This window comes from Salmo salar, chromosome ssa04 (genome assembly GCF_905237065.1).
Source record: "Salmo salar chromosome ssa04, Ssal_v3.1, whole genome shotgun sequence".
NCBI lineage: Eukaryota > Metazoa > Chordata > Actinopteri > Salmoniformes > Salmonidae > Salmo > Salmo salar.
Genome location: NC_059445.1, coordinates 73558097 through 73576385, shown reverse-complemented (window position 1 = coordinate 73576385; position 18289 = coordinate 73558097). Strand labels below are relative to the sequence as shown.

The 18289-nt window shown below is 46.2% G+C and overlaps 1 protein-coding gene across 12 annotated transcripts in view; it reads left to right on the top strand.

Annotated features, from left to right (window-relative positions):
• Positions 1 to 18267, top strand: part of LOC106603814 (transcription factor 7-like 2) — a 106702-nt gene extending 88435 nt beyond the window's left edge. Inside the window, exons 6-13 of one of the 12 annotated variants that reach the window (XM_014197970.2) lie at positions 5041 to 5127; positions 6765 to 6884; positions 7077 to 7239; positions 8903 to 9010; positions 9947 to 9994; positions 14399 to 14447; positions 14889 to 14961; positions 16053 to 18267. In XM_014197970.2, coding sequence (XP_014053445.1) covers positions 5041 to 5127; positions 6765 to 6884; positions 7077 to 7239; positions 8903 to 9010; positions 9947 to 9994; positions 14399 to 14447; positions 14889 to 14961; positions 16053 to 16347 — 943 coding nt within the window. In that variant the 3' untranslated portion in view covers positions 16348 to 18267. Of the gene's footprint in view, positions 1 to 5040; positions 5128 to 6764; positions 6885 to 7076; positions 7240 to 8902; positions 9011 to 9946; positions 9995 to 14398; positions 14448 to 14888; positions 14962 to 16029 lie in introns of all 12 variants that reach the window. The other 11 variants (XM_014197974.2, XM_014197972.2, XM_014197971.2 and 8 more) reach the window with 11 other exon arrangements.
• Positions 18268 to 18289: the final 22 nt, after the last annotated feature.

Here is an 18289-nt window from a genome sequence, read left to right as displayed (position 1 = left end):
GCTGACCCTGTAAAACAACACATTTTACTGCACCTATCCTGTGTATGTGACGACGCAAACAGATACACACATATACACATACCCACAAACACACATACCCACAAACACATACACCACACTGACCTGCACTACTGGCCCCTGCTAGCTACATCCACCAGTCCAGTCTCACCTAAGCCACTTTTATTGCATGGCAACCACTTCATCCCTCTATAGCAACCACTTCATCCCTCTATAGCAACCACTTCATCCCTCTATACCAACCACTTCATCCCTCTATACCAACCACTTCATCCCTCTATACCAACCACTTCATCCCTCTATAGCAACCACTTCATCCCTCTATAGCAACCACTTCATCCCTCTATACCAACCACTTCATCCCTCTATACCAACCACTTCATCCCTCTATACCAACCACTTCATCCCTCTATAGCAACCACTTCATCCCTCTATACCAACCACTTCATCCCTCTATAGCAACCACTTCATCCCTCTATAGCAACCACTTCATCCCTCTATAGCAACCACTTCATCCCTCTATAGCAACCACTTCATCCCTCTATACCAACCACTTCATCCCTCTATACCAACCACTTCATCCCTCTATACCAACCACTTCATCCCTCTATACCAACCACTTCATCCCTCTATAGCAACCACTTCATCCCTCTATAGCAACCACTTCATCCCTCTATACCAACCACTTCATCCCTCTATACCAACCACTTCATCCCTCTATACCAACCACTTCATCCCTCTATACCAACCACTTCATCCCTCTATAGCAACCACTTCATCCCTCTATAGCAACCACTTCATCCCTCTATACCAACCACTTCATCCCTCTATACCAACCACTTCATCCCTCTATACCAACCACTTCATCCCTCTATAGCAACCACTTCATCCCTCTATACCAACCACTTCATCCTTCTATACCAACCACTTCGTCCCTCTATACCAACCACTTCGTCCCTCTATAGCAACCACTTCGTCCCTCTATAGCAACCACTTCGTCCCTCTATACCAACCACTTCGTCCCTCTATAGCAACCACTTCGTCCCTCTATACCAACCACTTCGTCCCTCTATACCAACCACTTCGTCCCTCTATACCAACCACTTCGTCCCTCTATACCAACCACTTCGTCCCTCTATACCAACCACTTCGTCCCTCTATACCAACCACTTCGTCCCTCTATACCAACAACTTCGTCCCTCTATAGCAACCACTTCGTCCCTCTATAGCAACCACTTCGTCCCTCTATAGCAACCACTTCGTCCCTCTATAGCAACCACTTCGTCCCTCTATACCAACCACTTCGTCCCTCTATAGCAACCATTTCGTCCCTCTATAGCAACCACTTCATCCCTCTATAGCAACCACTTCATCCCTCTATACCAACCACTTCATCCCTCTATAGCAACCACTTCATCCCTCTATAGCAACCACTTCGTCCCTCTATACCAACCACTTCGTCCCTCTATACCAACCACTTCGTCCCTCTATACCAACCACTTCGTCCCTCTATACCAACCACTTCGTCCCTCTATAGCAACCACTTCGTCCCTCTATAGCAACCACTTCGTCCCTCTATACCAACCACTTCGTCCCTCTATAGCAACCATTTCATCCCTCTATAGCAACCACTTCATCCCTCTATAGCAACCACTTCATCCCTCTATACCAACCACTTCATCCCTCTATAGCAACCACTTCAGCCCTCTATAGCAACCACTTCATCCCTCTATAGCAACCACTTCATCCCTCTATACCAACCACTTCATCCCTCTATAGCAACCACTTCATCCCTCTATAGCAACCACTTCATCCCTCTATAGCAACCACTTCATCCCTCTATACCAACCACTTCATCCCTCTATAGCAACCACTTCATCCCTCTATACCAACCACTTCATCCCTCTATACCAACCACTTCATCCCTCTATAGCAACCACTTCATCCCTCTATAGCAACCACTTCATCCCTCTATACCAACCACTTCATCCCTCTATACCAACCACTTCATCCCTCTATACCAACCACTTCATCCCTCTATAGCAACCACTTCATCCCTCTATAGCAACCACTTCATCCCTCTATAGCAACCACTTCATCCCTCTATACCAACCACTTCATCCCTCTATACCAACCACTTCATCCCTCTATAGCAACCACTTCATCCCTCTATACCAACCACTTCATCCCTCTATACCAACCACTTCGTCCCTCTATAGCAACCATTTCGTCCCTCTATAGCAACCACTTCATCCCTCTATAGCAACCACTTCATCCCTCTATACCAACCACTTCATCCCTCTATACCAACCACTTCATCCCTCTATACCAACCACTTCATCCCTCTATAGCAACCACTTCATCCCTCTATACCAACCACTTCATCCCTCTATACCAACCACTTCGTCCCTCTATACCAACCACTTCATCCCTCTATACCAACCACTTCATCCCTTTATAGCAACCACTTCATCCCTCTATACCAACCACTTCGTCCCTCTATAGCTTGTTGTCTTGGGGTCACACATACAGTAATGAACAGGTCACTTCCTAGGATATGAATGCCCTGCCTTGGATTCAGTGGTCATATCTAGTCTAGAGTTCCTTCCTCAGAATGAAACTTTCGCTTTCCCAGCATCACAGAAAGGGTAGACGATGCCAAATCAGAGCATGTTTTAACACCCATAATCTCACTTGACATTGTTGGAACACACGTTCTGGCTGACAATCCATCCATTGTCTTGAGTTCAACTTTACAAATCCATGCAATTATAACTGTTATTATAGAACTGTCAGAATAACTTTGTGTAAATCCCCCTGAACAGTTGTTGGCTTCTCTTAAATGTGATGGGGATTTGGTTTACTCTAATGGAATGTCAGCTAAGACTACTTCCATTCACATCCATGCTGTGTCTTTAAAGCTGGTGAAGGACATTGGCACTCCCTAAACAGGCTCCGCTCGGCACGAGGCAGAATGCTGCTATTTCCCTGGTCTGTCCCTCCACCACCGAACTCACTGCCTTTTGTTTCAGACACTTAAGTTAACAGTCACTACAGACTTGCTGTGGTATTGTCCAAAAATCTTCTTGTTTACAAACTTGTAATCTTCTTAGTGCAGATCGTGTTTGTTTGGTTTTCTTGTGTCCCTCTTTGTTTGGAGAAGAGATGTCAGCTACTGGGACTGCTTTGTCATGACAAAGAGCTGGACAGGACTCACTACGTGGTGTGGTGTGTCCCTCTCTGGCCACTATATGGCACGTGACTGGGGGAACAGCCCACTGTAGGGACAGCCCACTGTAGGGACAACCCACTCTAGGGACAACCCACTCTAGGGACAGCCCACTGTAGGGGCAGCCCACTCTAGGGGCAGCCCACTCTAGGGACAGCCCACTCTAGGGACAGCCCACTCTAGGGACAGCCCACTCTAGAGACAGCCCACTCTAGAGACAGCCCACTCTAGGGACAGCCCACTCTAGGGACAGCCCACTCTAGGGACAGCCCACTGTAGGGACAGCCCACTGTAGGGACAGCCCACTGTAGGGACAGCCCACTGTAGGGGCAGCCCACTCTAGGGACAGCCCACTCTAGGGACAACCCACTCTAGGGACAACCCACTCTAGGGACAACCCACTCTAGGGACAACCCACTCTAGGGACAGCCCACTGTAGGGGCAGCCCACTGTAGGGGCAGCCCACTGTAGGGGCAGCCCACTCTAGGGACAACCCACTCTAGGGACAACCCACTGTAGGGACAGCCTACTGTAGGGACAGCCCACTGTAGGGACAGCCCACTGTAGGGGCAGCCCACTGTAGGGACAGCCCACTCTAGGGACAACCCACTCTAGGGACAACCCACTCTAGGGACAACCCACTCTAGGGACAGCCCACTGTAGGGACAGCCCACTGTAGGGGCAGCCCACTGTAGGGACAGCCCACTGTAAGGACAGCCCACTCTAGCAGACTGCACGAAGATACACAGTTAATTTGTTTCAAAGACGTTCAGATACAGGCAAGAAATTGATCAAGATTACTCATATGGTTTGAATAGTTGATACTCTTACAGGGATAGGAGAAGGACAAATTGCTCCTAATGGGCCTGTTGGCTGGGATTAGCACGTGAATCCCTCCCTGAGAGAGGCCTATGGACATGGGAGCATCCCTGACACTGAGCCTCCTGGGGTTGAGGAGGGGGGAAGAATGGGGCTGGGGGGCTGCTGAGGAGGGCTGGGGAGGGGGGAAGAATGGGGCTGGTGAGGGGGGAAAAATGGGGCTGGGGAGGGGGGGAAGAATGGGGCTGGGGAGGGGGGAAGAATGGGGCTGGGGAGGGGGGAAGAATGGGGCTGGGGGGCTGCTGCATATCAAAGGCTCCTGTTCAAATCCACCCCCCATCCATCCATCCAGCCTCCACACAGCCATGTCATACATACAGCAGGACCCTCAGTGAGGTTAACCCAGTCATGCCTCTGCTGGCTGGGGACTCAGCAGGAACATGAAGCTCATGGATGGGGTTCTCTTGTCTCTTAAACAAACAACTCTCCTTCCCCAGGTGACCTCATTAGGATGGGCTTCACTCCTTAACCAGTCAGGATCAAGCCCCTCATTGGCTAGCTAGTAGACTGAGAAGCCAGACTTCCATTAGACATATAACACACTACCAGTCAGAGAGGCATTTATTTATTTAACCCTTATTTTACCAGGTAAGTTGACTGGGAACACATTCTCATTTACAGCAACGACCTGGGGAATAGTTACAGGGGAGAGGAATGAGCCAATTGTAACCTGGGGATGATTATGTGACCATGATGGTATGAGGGCCAGATTGGGAATTTAGCCAGGACACCGGGGTTAACATCCCTACTCCTACAATAAATGCCATGGGATCTTTAGTGACCACAGAGTCAGGACACCCGTTTAACATCCCATCTGAGAGACAGCACCCTGTGGGAATAGACAATCTAAATATATTCTATTAAGTCAGGTAGTTGACCCCTGTTGCATCCCTATTTGTCCCCTCCAACCACAGGCAAAGTCAGCCTGTCTATCCCCTGTCCTCATGTGGATTCAGACAGCCCTACTCCTCCAGTCTCCCCAACAGCTCTTCCTACCCCAGGTACAGTATGAGCTGAGCTGCTTCAGTCTGGGGAGGGCATGGCATCATAAATACCCCCTACCACTATTCCAGACCAATGCTTTTGCTCCCCCCATGTGCCCTTTGCTATTGCCTTGTACAGGGGCCTCTGCAACATGTCTGTGTCCTGGCTTTGTGTGTGCCAACTGCTGTACTCTGCAACTGTATATCAACACATACACTACATGGCCAAGAGTATTCAAATTAGTGGATTCGGCTATTTTAGCCACACTCGTTGCTGACAGGTGTATAAAATTGAGCACATAGCCATGCGATCTCCATAGACAAACATGGCCCGTACTGAAGAACTCAGTGACTTCAGGATGCCACCTTTCCAACAAGTCAGTTTGTCACATTTCTGCCCTGCTAGACCTGCCCTGTCAACTGTAAGTGGTGTTATTGTGAAGTGGAAACGTCTTGGAGCAACAACGGCTCAGCCGCGATGTGGTAGGCCACACAAGCTCACAGAACGGGACCGCCGAGTGCTGAAGTGCGTAGAGCACAAAAATCGTCTATCCTCGGTTGCAACACTCCTACCAAGTTTCAAACTGCCTCTGGAAGCAACGCCAGCACAATAAATCTTTGTCGGGGGCTTCATGAAATGGGTTTCCATGGCCGAGCAGCCACACACAAGCCTAAGATCACCATGTGCAATGCCAAGCATTGGCTGGAGTGGTGTAAAGCTCACCGCCATTGGACTCTGGAGCTGTGGAAACGTGTTCTCTGAAGTGAGGAATCACGTTTCATCATGTGGCAGTCCGATGGACGAATCTGGGTTTGGCGGATGCCAGGAGTACGCTACCTGTCCGAATGCATACTGCCAACTGTAAAGTTTGGTGGAGGAGTAATAATGGTCTGGGGTTGTTTTTCATGGTTCGGGCTAGACCCCTTAGTTCCAGTGAAGGGAAATCTTAACGCTACAGTATACAATGACATTCTAGATGATTCTTTGCTTCTAACTTTGTGGCAACAGTTTGGGGAAGGCTCTTTCCTGTTTCACCATGACAATGCCCCCATACACAAAGTCAGGTCCATACATAAATTGTTTGTCGAGATGGGTGTGGAAGAACTTGACTGGCCTGCACAGAGCCCTGACCTCAACCCCATCGATCAGCTTTGGAATGAATTGGAACGCCGACTGCGAGCCAGGCCTAATCGCTTAACGTCAGTGCACCTCACCAATGCTCTTGTGGCTGAATGGAAGCAAGTCCCCACAGCAATGTTCCAACATCTAGTGGAAAGCTTTCCCAGAAGAGTGGAGGCTGTTATAGCAGCAAAGGGGAAACAACTCCACATACTGAAAATAAGTATTTAATGAAACATAGAGCAAGTATCTACCAATGCTTCCTATTTTTTTTTCTGAGAGTGACTAGAGCTCCATCTGCTGGCATTGAGTGATACTGCTCACAGTCCTACTGCCCTGAGAGGACTGCCTGGAAGCCTATGCTTAAAGGGCCAACAAACCACCCTCGTGCTTCAGCGCTTCATGGCCACGCAGACATATATAAAGATGAAGCGTATTTTCTGATGCTATGGTCTCTGTCTCTCTTTCTCTACCACCTTCCACCCTCTCTCTTACTCCCTTCTCTCTCCCTCCCTCCCTCCCTCCCTCCCTCTAGGTTCTCTCACTCTCTGATGCTGGGGCCAGGCTTGCACCCCACGGGGATCCCCCACCCAGCCATCATGCCCCCTTCAGGCAAACTGGACCATCATGACCATTACGACAGGAACATGTACGCGTAAGTACCCCCACATATCTACACTACCTCCTAGAGCTGTCTTTCAAAGGAAATGTGGGATCTACATGGCATACAATGTGTACTGTTGTCTCCCATTCCTGCATTCATTTAAAGTGTATTAAAAGCTTAGATGGATGCATGTTCTTGTGTACATATTCACCATGGGTCTCTCTCTCTCTCTCTCTCTCTCAGTAAGCCTCACCAGGAGCCCAAGCGGGAGAAGGAGCCCAAGAAGCCGGTGATCAAGAAGCCTCTGAATGCTTTCATGCTGTACATGAAGGAGATGAGGGCCAAGGTGATCGCTGAGTGCACACTGAAGGAGAGCGCTGCCATCAACCAGATACTGGGCCGAAGGGTGAGCAGCGAGAACACACACACACACACATAATGAAACATACACACTCGCTCTGAAACACACACACACACACTGCTGAAACACACACATCCATGAATACTCACACAGCACAGACAGATTCATTCCCAAATTCCTCATCTCATCCCCTGCTGTTCATTTCACACACGAGAGATGGACTTGAGAGGAATATGTCAGTAATGTGAATTACCCCCTGCACCTGACTGGCTGCTGACACCATACCATTGACCAGGATGCAGAAATATCTAAATGTGATGAATACCATATGTGATGTTGTCTGTCCTTGTCGCTCTTGCTGCTGGTGATTCTCTGATCCACCTCTACGCAGACAACACCATTCTGTATACTTCTGGCCCTTCTTTGGACACTGTGTTAACAACCCTCCAGATGAGCTTCAATGCCATACAACTCTCCTTCCGTGGCCTCCAACTGCTCTTAAATACAAGTAAAACTAAATGCATGCTCTTCAACCGATCGCTGCCTGCACCTGCCCGCCCGTCCAGCATCACTACTCTGGAGGATTCTGACTTAGAATATGTGGACAACTACAAATACCTAGGTGTCTGGTTAGACTGTAAACTCTCCTTCCAGAGTCACATGGGATGCAGTCTATCACAGTCCCATCCGTTTTGTCACCAAAGCTCCATATACTACCCACCACTGCGACCTGTACGCTCTCGTTGGCTGGCCCTCGCTTCATACTTGTCGCCAAACCCACTGGCTCCAGGTAATCTACAAGACCCTGCTAGGTAAAGTTCCCCCTTATCTCTGCTCGCTGGTCACCATAGCAGCACCCACCTGTAGCACGCGCTCCAGCAGGTATATCTCTCTGGTCACCCCCAAAGCCAATTCCTCCTTTGGCCGCATCTCCTTCCAGGTCTCTGCTGACAACTGGAAACACTTATCTCCCTCACTAGCTTTAAGCACCAGCTGTCAGAGCAGCTCACAGATTACTGCACCTGTACATAGCCCATCTATAATTTAGCCCAAACAACTACCTCTTCTACTGTATTTATTTCTTTATTTTGCTCCTTTGCACTCCATTATTTCTATTTCTACTTTGCACTTTCTTCTGCTACAAATCTACCATTCCAGTGTTTTACTTGCTATATTGTATTTACTTTGCCACCATGGCCTTTTTTTGCCTTTACCTCCCTTATCTCACCTCATTTGCTCACATTGTATATAGACTTATTTTTCTGTGTAACTCTGTGTTGTTGTATGTGTCAAACTGCTTTGCTTTATCTTGGCCAGGTCACAATTGTAAATGAGAACTTGTTCTCAACTTGCCTACCTGGTTAAACAAAGGTGAAATAAAAAATAAATAAAAACTTGGTACAGTGGGCTTTCCTTTATATGTTAGTCATTTAAGCAATAAGGCCCGGGGGGTGTGATATATGGCCAATATACCAGGGCTAAGGGCTGTTCTTATGTACGACGTCAATCAGCATTCAGGGTTCGAACGACCCAGTTTAAAATTGTGTTTATATCATCCACCTATTAGAGACGATCTGCACAGAGGTTGTAGTCATGGGAACTGATGTCACAGTTCTGATCTCATCATTGTCTCTGCATCATTGGCTAGGTTAATGAACAACATCTAAATGGTTTCTTTGTTTTGCGTGTGTGTGTGTCTCCCCTGCAGTGGCACGCCCTGACCCGGGAGGAGCAGGCCAAGTACTATGAGCTGGCCAGGAAGGAGCGGCAGCTACACATGCAACTCTACCCCAGCTGGTCCGCCAGAGACAACTACGTAAGGGCCACCTCTTCCTGCTTACACACACAGACACACACACACACACACACAGCATGATCACCCCACCCTGCCAACTGTCAATCATTAAGGCTAGTGTCTACACATAGAAATATAAACTATTCTATCCGATCTAGACAGTATTTATTTGGCACATTGTACGTAATGTATCAGTGCAGATCATGTTAGAGAGACTAGTCCAGGGTTTGACACACTCGCTCCTGGGGACCACCCCAAGGGGAGCACGTTGTGGTTTTGGCCCTAGAACTACACAGCTGATCCAAAATAATCAGCTAATCATCCAGCTTTGATCATTTGAATCAGCTGTGTAGTGTTAGGGCAAAAACCACAACGTGCTCCACTTGGGGTCCTGAGGACAGAGTTTGGGAAATGCTGGACTAGTCTATGACTGTATTGTTATGACCAGTGTTATAACCTCTTGGCATGCCATTCCTTTAGAGTGGGGTTTGAGAATGAGATAGATGGTACTAGACATTAGTTGGTCATTAATGGCTATTCAGTGCTGTTCAGAGAGGTGATTTAATTGGCTGTTGAGTGCTTTGCTGTTAGTGATGCATGATGAGTTTAGCTTTTATTAAACATAGCATTACACAGTCAGCTGCAAACCTCCCGCTCCCCTCATCTGTTGTATTATTTTAATAGGTTTTCATATGACTGGTTGCTCTATGCATGGAGGGCACCTTTTTCTGTTGTAACTGGACCTTAGTTTAAGTGCACTGACTATGAAATCTGTAATTAGTAGTGGGCTTGCTTGTAAAATCAGTTAATAAGTAGTTAAGAGAATTGCTTCAAATACTGTTCAGATAAATATGATGTGAAGTAGAGACATGTTAACGTCTCTATGTAATGTTTGTTGCTGCTTAACAACTCTTCTGTGCTATGCTCAATTGTGAAGTTGCTGTTGAACTCTTCCAGGATGCAGGCCTTAGAGGGTGCGCGGGGGAAAAGAGTAAAGCTGATTGGGTAGGGCACACATTTTACCCCCCTTACCCGCTCTACTAACAGCAGGGTGGCTTTGGCTGGCTCTCCTCAGGCAGTAAGGCTCGGACTGTTGAGAGGGAGAGGACAGCTGGGAGCTGGGCTGGAGAGGATTCTGGGCTTTGGGAGACCACTGTTAGGCTATATCCTCCCTTAGGGCAGGCACAGAGGGGAGGTGGCTAATGTTATGGAAGCTATGTATCTGCATGTATTTCTATGGGAGGTGGTTTTTCTGGACTATAATTACCAGTCTTCTCTCACCCCATATGAAAACAGACAGGATGAGTCTCAAAGGGAGAGAGTTCACTTTCTTTCCTTCCTGGAGATCGTTTACACATCCTATTTCCTTTCCTTGGCTTGATAGAGTTTCTGTATCATAACACACGATAGGGACTTGGCTCTCTCATTTCTCTCTCTCTCTCTTGGCTGTGGATAGTTGTGTGATTAGCTGGTTAGGGTAAAGAGGGTTACGAGCTGGTAGTGGTGGCATTGTCAATGAGGTTGTGCATGAAGCTTTTACGACTGCATCTGATTTAGTATAAATCAGATTAATATGATGCAATGTACTATGGATTACGTTTTTTTAATGTGAACATACATTTTACTCTTTAACACTTTGTCTATTTCCGTGTATCTATCTTCTGATTTCACCAAAGATGCAAAAAATAGTCTGAGAAAATGCTGTCCCAAAACACATTAAAACTAATTGCAGCTCTAGTCTACCCCCTGCTCTAGTCTACCCCCTGCTCTAGTCTACCGTTCCCAAACACAAGCCAGAAAACAAGGGTAGTCATGTGATCTGTTAGCAAAACAGGAAAAGGAAGGCCACCCACACAGTTGTGGGGTTTTCTCTCGTGGGTCATAACCACACACACTCTGCTTCAGGGAGCAGCGAGGGTAGACGAGTCTCTGCGTAGGCATCAAAGAGCTGTTCCCACATCCTCTCCCCAATATGCCACTCCAGACTGAATCACTCTTCAGCATAACAACCTTGACCGTGTCTGTGCTGCCAATAAGGTCCCACTGTATAGCCCATGGACTTTAAAGCAGTATGGTGTAGAGGTCGATCTCTACAGTCGTGGCCAAAAGTTTTGAGAATGACACAAATATTAATTTTCACAAAGTCTGCTACTTCAGTTTGTATGATGGCAATTTGCATATACTCCAGAATGTAAACTCTCCTTCCAGACTCATATCAAACATCTCCAATCCAAAATCAAACCTAGAATCGGCTTTCTATTCCGCAACAAAGCCTCCTTCACTCACGCTGCCAAACATACCCTAGTAAAACTGACTATCCTACCGATCCTCGACTTCGGCGATGTCATCTACAAAATAGCTTCCAATACTCTACTCAGCAAATTGGATGTAGTCTATCACAGTGCCATCCGTTTTGTTACCAAAGCGCCTTATACCACACACCACTGCGACCTGTATGCTCTAGTCGGCTGGCCCTCGCTACATATTCGTCGCCAGACCCACTGGCTCCAGGTCATCTATAAAAGTCTATGCTAGGTAAAGCTCCACCTTATCTCAGCTCACTGGTCACAATAGCAACACCCACCCGTAGCACACGTTCCAGCAGGTATATCTCACTGATCATCCCCAAAGCCAACACCTCATTTGGCCGTCTTTCCTTCCAGTTCTCTGCTGCCAGTGACTGGAACGAATCGCAAAAATCGCTGAAGCTGGAGACTTACATTTCCCTCACTAACTTTAAACATCAGCTATCTGAGCCGCTAACTGATCGCTGCAGCTGTACATAGTCCATCTGTAAATTACCCACCCAATCTACCTACCTCAACCCCATATTGTTTTTATTTACTTTGCTGCTCTTTTGCACACCAGTGTCACAACTTACACACCATCATCTGCTCATCTATCACTCCAGTGTTAATCTGCTAAATTGTAACTACTTTGTTACTATGGCCTATTTATCGCCTTACCTCCTCATGCCATTTGCACACACTGTATATAGACTTTCTTTTTTTTCTATTGTGTTATTGACTGTATGCTTGTTTATTCCATGTGTAACTCTGTGTTGTTCTTTCTGTCGCACTGCTTTGCTTTATCTTGGCCAGGTCGCAGTTGTAAATGAGAACTTGTTCTCAACTAGCTTACCTGGTTAAATAAAGGTGAAATATATATATATTTTTTAAATGTTATGAAGAGTGATCAGATGAATTGCAATTGATTGCAAAGTCCCTCTTTGCCATGCAAATGAACTGAATCCCCCAAAAACATTTCCACTGCATTTCAGCCCTGCCACAAAAGGACCAGCTGACATCATGTCAGTGATTATCTCGTTAACACAGGTGTGAGTGTTGACGAGGACAAGGCTGGAGATCACTCTGTCGTGCTGATTGAGTTCGAATAACAGACTGGAAGCTTCAAAAGGAGGGTGGTGCTTGGAATCATTGTTCTTCCTCTGTCATCCATGGTTACCTGCAAGGAAACACGTGCCGTCATCATTGCTTTGCACAAAAAGGGCTTCACAAGCAAGGATATTCACAAGCAAGGATTTATCGGATCATCAAGAACTTCAATGAGAGCGGTTCAATTGTTGTGAAGAAGGCTTCAGGGCGCCCAAGAAAGTCCAGCAAGCGCCAGGACCGTCTCCTAAAGTTGATTCAGCTGCGGGATCGAGGCACCACCAGTACAGAGCTTGCTAAGGAATGGCAGCAGGCAGGTGTTAGTGCATCTGCATGCACAGTGAGGTGAAGACTTTAGGAGGATGGCCTGGTGTCAAGAAGGGCAGCAAAGAAGCCACTTCTCTCCAGGAAAAACATCAGGGACAGACTGATATTCTGCAAAAGGTACAGGAATTGGACTGAGGACTGGGGTAAAGTCATTTTCTCTGACGAATCCCCTTTCCGATTGTTTGGGGCATCGGGAAAAAAGCTTGTCCGGAGAAGACAAGGTGAGCGCTACCGTCAGTCCTGTGTCATGCCAACAGTAAAGCATCCTGAGACCATTCATGTGTGGGGTTGCTTCTCAGCCAAGGGAGTGGGCTCACTCACAATTTTGCCTAAGAACACAGCCATGAATAAAGAATGGTACCAACACATCCTCCGAGAGCATCTTCTCCCAACCATCCAGGAACAGTTTGGTGACGAACAATGCCTTTTCCAGCATGATGGAGCACCTTGCCATAAGGCAAAAGTGATAACTAAGTGGCTCGGGGAACAAAACATCGATATTTTGGGTCCATGGCCAGGAAACTCCCCAGACCTTTATCCCATTGAGAACTTGTGGTCAATCCTCAAGAGGCGGGTGGACAAACAAAAACCCACAAATTCTGTCTTGAAAAAGAAGGGTCAACACTGCAAATATTGACTCTTTGCATCAACTTCATGTAATTGTCAATAAAAGCCTTTGACACTTATGAAATGCTTTTAATTATACTTCAGTATTCCATAGTAACATCTGACAAAAATATCTAAAGACACTGAAGCAGCAAACTTTGTGGAAATTAATATTTGTGTCATTCTCAAAACTTTTGGCCACGACTGTAGTATGGTGGTGTCAGGAGAATCCATTACTGTGGATATTTACACTTCAACTGTCCTCAGACCCCAGTCCATGACTTGTGAATTGGGCGTCTCTAGTACACGAGGCTCATGAACATGGTGAATATCATAACATGGTTCTCCCATGTCTTCATAGAGATGTCACTTACAGATAACATAGAAACGTGTTCTCCCCTACTGACTCTCTGTGTGTCTGGTCGTGTTTCCCCTACTGACTCTCCGTGTGTCTGGTCGTGTTTCCCCTACTGACTCTCCGTGTGTCTGGTCGTGTTTCCCCTACTGACTCTCCGTGTGTCTGGTCGTGTTTCCCCTACTGACTCTCCGTGTGTCTGGTCGTGTTTCCCCTACTGACTCTCCGTGTGTCTGGTCGTGTTTCCCCTACTGACTCTCCGTGTGTCTGGTCGTGTTTCCCCTACTGACTCTCCGTGTGTCTGGTCGTGTTTCCCCTACTGACTCTCCGTGTGTCTGGTCGTGTTTCCCCTACTGACTCTCCGTGTGTCTGGTCGTGTTTCCCCTACTGACTCTCCGTGTGTCTGGTCGTGTTTCCCCTACTGACTCTCTGTGTGTCTGGTCGTGTTTCCCCTACTGACTCTCCGTGTGTCTGGTCGTGTTTCCCCTACTGACTCTCTGTGTGTCTGGTCGTGTTTCCCCTACTGACTCTCCGTGTGTCTGGTCGTGTTTCCCCTACTGACTCTCTGTGTGTCTGGTCGTGTTTCCCCTACTGACTCTCTGTGTGTCTGGTCGTGTTTCCCCTACTGACTCTCTGTGTGTCTGGTCGTGTTTCCCCTACTGACTCTCTGTGTGTCTGGTCGTGTTTCCCCTACTGACTCTCTGTGTGTCTGGTTGTGTGTTCCAACAGGGCAAGAAGAAGAGAAGAAAAAGAGAGAAGCAGCAGGACTCCTCAGCAGGTAATGACCTCTCTCTCTCTTCTCTACCAAACTCCTGGACCAACCCTAAGCTTCAATACGATATACTTCCATTCAACTCTTATTCTATCGTTTGAAACAACTTTCCTGGTCGACTATCCATTATTGGTTTGTACTCTGACTGGGTCACTGCTGCTCTAACTAACAGAGTGTGAAAGCTTTTCCTCTCCTCTAATGGCCTATGTCCTGAATGGAGTCCTGCTCTATCTACTCTGTTCTGGCTGTTGGTGTTAACTCCTACTCAGTAATTGGGCAATAACAGTCTGATTTGATGGCTTTCTGATTTACCATCTCTGTCAATGCTTCAACTTCTGCCCTGACCTCTTGATCTGATCTCTCTCTCTCCATCACCCTCTCTCTCTTTCTTCATCTCTTTCTCTGTTTCCTAACTTATTTCGTATGCGCATGCTGCCTTGTGCTCAGACCCTGGCTCTCCTAAGAAATGCAGAGCTCGCTTCGGCCTCAACCAACAAACGGACTGGTGCGGTCCCTGCAGGTGTGTACCTCTTGGTCTGCTACCCCTCTCTCCCTCCTCTGTGAGCACGCCTCAGCCCCCTGCAGTGCTCCGCTCTGCATGCACTCATCTCACTAACCTGTGTTTTGTGACCCACATTGCCCCCTACAGGTAGAGAACCCCAGCACGGGGGGGGGGGGCTCTCCTCAGGGATTGGTGGGTGATGCTGATCAAAGGAAAGTGGGAGGGGTCCTGTATGTCTGAGGGGAGAAAGAGGTTTCACACAGAGATGCCCTCTGCTTAAAACAGCCATTTCTTGGTTATGCTATTGGTAGACATGACAAAGCAGTGGATGGATGATCGGTCATGCTCATCATCAGCACCTTTTTTACCAACTCAATCTGTTAACATCAGTGTAGAGGTGTGAAGAAAGCCTGCCACTCCCCTCAACTCCATCATGCCACAGTGTCTTCCCCACCACGCCGTCACATCATGGAAATCTCCTTACCACTGTGTGTGTGTGTGTGTGTGTGTGTGTGCTGCGAGAGAACAAAGGGAGGCGAATGTGGTTAGTGCGAATCCTGATCACCGCAGATGAACGCACACACTCTCTTGCACATGCACCGCTGCTCTGCACTTTGATAGCATTTCTCATGCTCATCTGCCCTCAACTTTCTCCATTCATGTGGTCAGGCAGTGCAGCTTTTGATGGTGAACTCTGACATTTAGAATCGCTCTCCCTCTCTGTCTCCCTCCATCCCTCTCTCTAAATATGTCCTCGCGCCTTTACTTGCGGTGGCACCAAGTGACTCACGTTATATTCTGGTAATGATCATGAGATAAGGTGTGCTACTTTGGTTTTGTATTTGGTTGAAGAGGCAAACAGCTGCTGTGTGTTAACAATTAAGCTTAGAACACAACATTTATAATGTTCATTACAACAACCACAAAAATCAAGGGAATGGCATTGAATGATCTATACACATTTGATGATATTCAATGAATTTGCAGTTAAATATCTCTCGACTTGACCGAAAACTCAATTCAATCATGTTGAAGACAGTAAAAAGTTCATTCTGGTGACACTTTGCATCCACGCTTTATTCACAGATAACTCTCTTGACTGTTCCTAGGAGGAAAAAGAAGTGCATTCGATACCTTCAAGGAGGATGGTGCACCAGCCCCACTTCTTCCGATGGAAGCGCTATAGACTCGCCCCTCTCCCCCGTTGACGGCATCCCCCCTCAGCACCCCAGCTCCCCTTTGCCTGCTTCCCCCTTGCACCCCCAGCCCAGCAAACACACACACCTTATCCTCTCAAAATCCAAGACCACAGAACTGTCTTTCAAAGCTTTAATAGAATCATCCCAACAGCACGACAATATCCATCATCATCATCATGACTGTACCCTGCCCAAGTCTCACTAGCCAACTGCCTCACCTGCCCTGTCCCCTCTTACACTGCCTCCCACCATTCCAACACACACAGACACAACCCAACCCAATCAGGACCAGACCTGGAGTGGAGAGCAACACACTGAAGACAGACTTTCACCAGAAATATCCCAAAACAACAAGGGAGCCAACGAGTCTGGGAGGATCAAGGATGACATTCACATCAATATGACTGACTGACACCTGACTGATTTATGAAGTGCTCATGTCATTTTCACATTGCTGTACTGAAGGCAGTACTGTATGTACAGGGATGATTGCTTCTATTCAAACTGCCTCAAGTCAAATTGATTCCTTTTCCAAAGATTTTTACAGAGTACTGTGCTCCTCCTTTTCATAAGACTTACATTCAGATGTGTCAAATGAACCTTTTCCAACATATAGTATTTATATTGATTAACAATGTGGTATAAGGTTGAAACTATAAGGTAGAAATGATATTTTCTCGCTGAGTAAACATGTTATTGTCTCCCCTTGGAGAGAATCATCTCTATGTTATATTCATTTGTTTTAGGCACTTCCTGCTTGTCAGTTAAATTCTTGATAGATACATTATTTTGATGTAGATTTCTCACACAGAATTAAGACATTCTTGGTGTTTGTTCATATGGATGCACAGAGTTTGGAAGATGAATTTGTTTGCTGGTGTCAAAAAGCCTCCATTATATAAAAAACCAAGGCAACAGTAAACATGTCATCCCCCATGAATGATTCAGTGCCCCCCCCCCCAGTTAGTGACAACAATTGGAACCTATTTTCTGTGTATTCATTTTTTTAAGTAATAATTATCCTTCGCTGTATGTAATGGACCGAGATTACAGGTTCTAATGGGAAACGTGTTGGTCATAAGGAGATGCATATATGTAAAAAAAAAAAAATACAATGAAAAAAAGCAATGACTGTGGTTCAAACAGGACAGATGCTTGTTTAAAGTAATGACTGTGGCTCAAACAGGACAGGACATATGCTTGTTTAAAGTAATGACTGTGGCTCAAACAGGACAGGACATATGCTTGTTTAAAGTAATGACTGTGGCTCAAACAGGACAGGACATATGCTTGTTTAAAGTAATGACTGTGGCTCAAACAGGACAGGACATATGCTTGTTTAAAGTTCGGAAATTTACTATAGGGGCCCCCTTGGGCCAATCTGTGTCATTTTGTAAATGCCAGATCTCTATGGCAAGACACATCATTCACCCAAGTTCTGTAAAAATCGAGCCAGTGGTGTCAGATATCGCGGGACTAACGTACAGATGTAGACAACGCCAGATAGATTTCATCAAGGGGGACAATACATTCAGCAGTCTCTGGACTGCCTCACACTGAATGAACATTCTGCTATTCTGTAAACTAAAGACCAAATGGGTACCATATTTCATTGTGTTGTAAAGTTTTATAAATGTTGAATTCCCTTTATAAATAAACTTTTATATGTTATGTAAAGGGTTTTAAAAAGTTCTGTTTAGTCTCTCTTAACCATTTCTGAAGCAATACATGTTTTTTTTACGTTTTCCTTCTCAGAGAAAACGCATTTTGTGGATAAGTTTTGCATTAGCTTTGCCTTTCATTGAAGTTACCACAGATGTCATTTTCAATGTGTGCATGTTCCACCTAAGTGTACCAAAAATACATGTGAAAAAAACAATGGTTAATTTACTGCTTGCAAGCATTAAACTCTGCTTACATTGGAGATACTATAGGCTGATAGTCCATCAGAAGATGCTAAAGCTACCACACAGCTTAGATTTGGGGACAACACAGCTCATATCAAAAAAAATTACCACACGAAAAAGTAGTGTACTATTTTTTTTTTTTTTACACATTGAACAACTTCTGCTCTCAATGTAATACTCATTTTTTGTTTTGTGTATTAAAGTAATTTCAAAATCTGGATCAGTTTCCTTACTATTTCA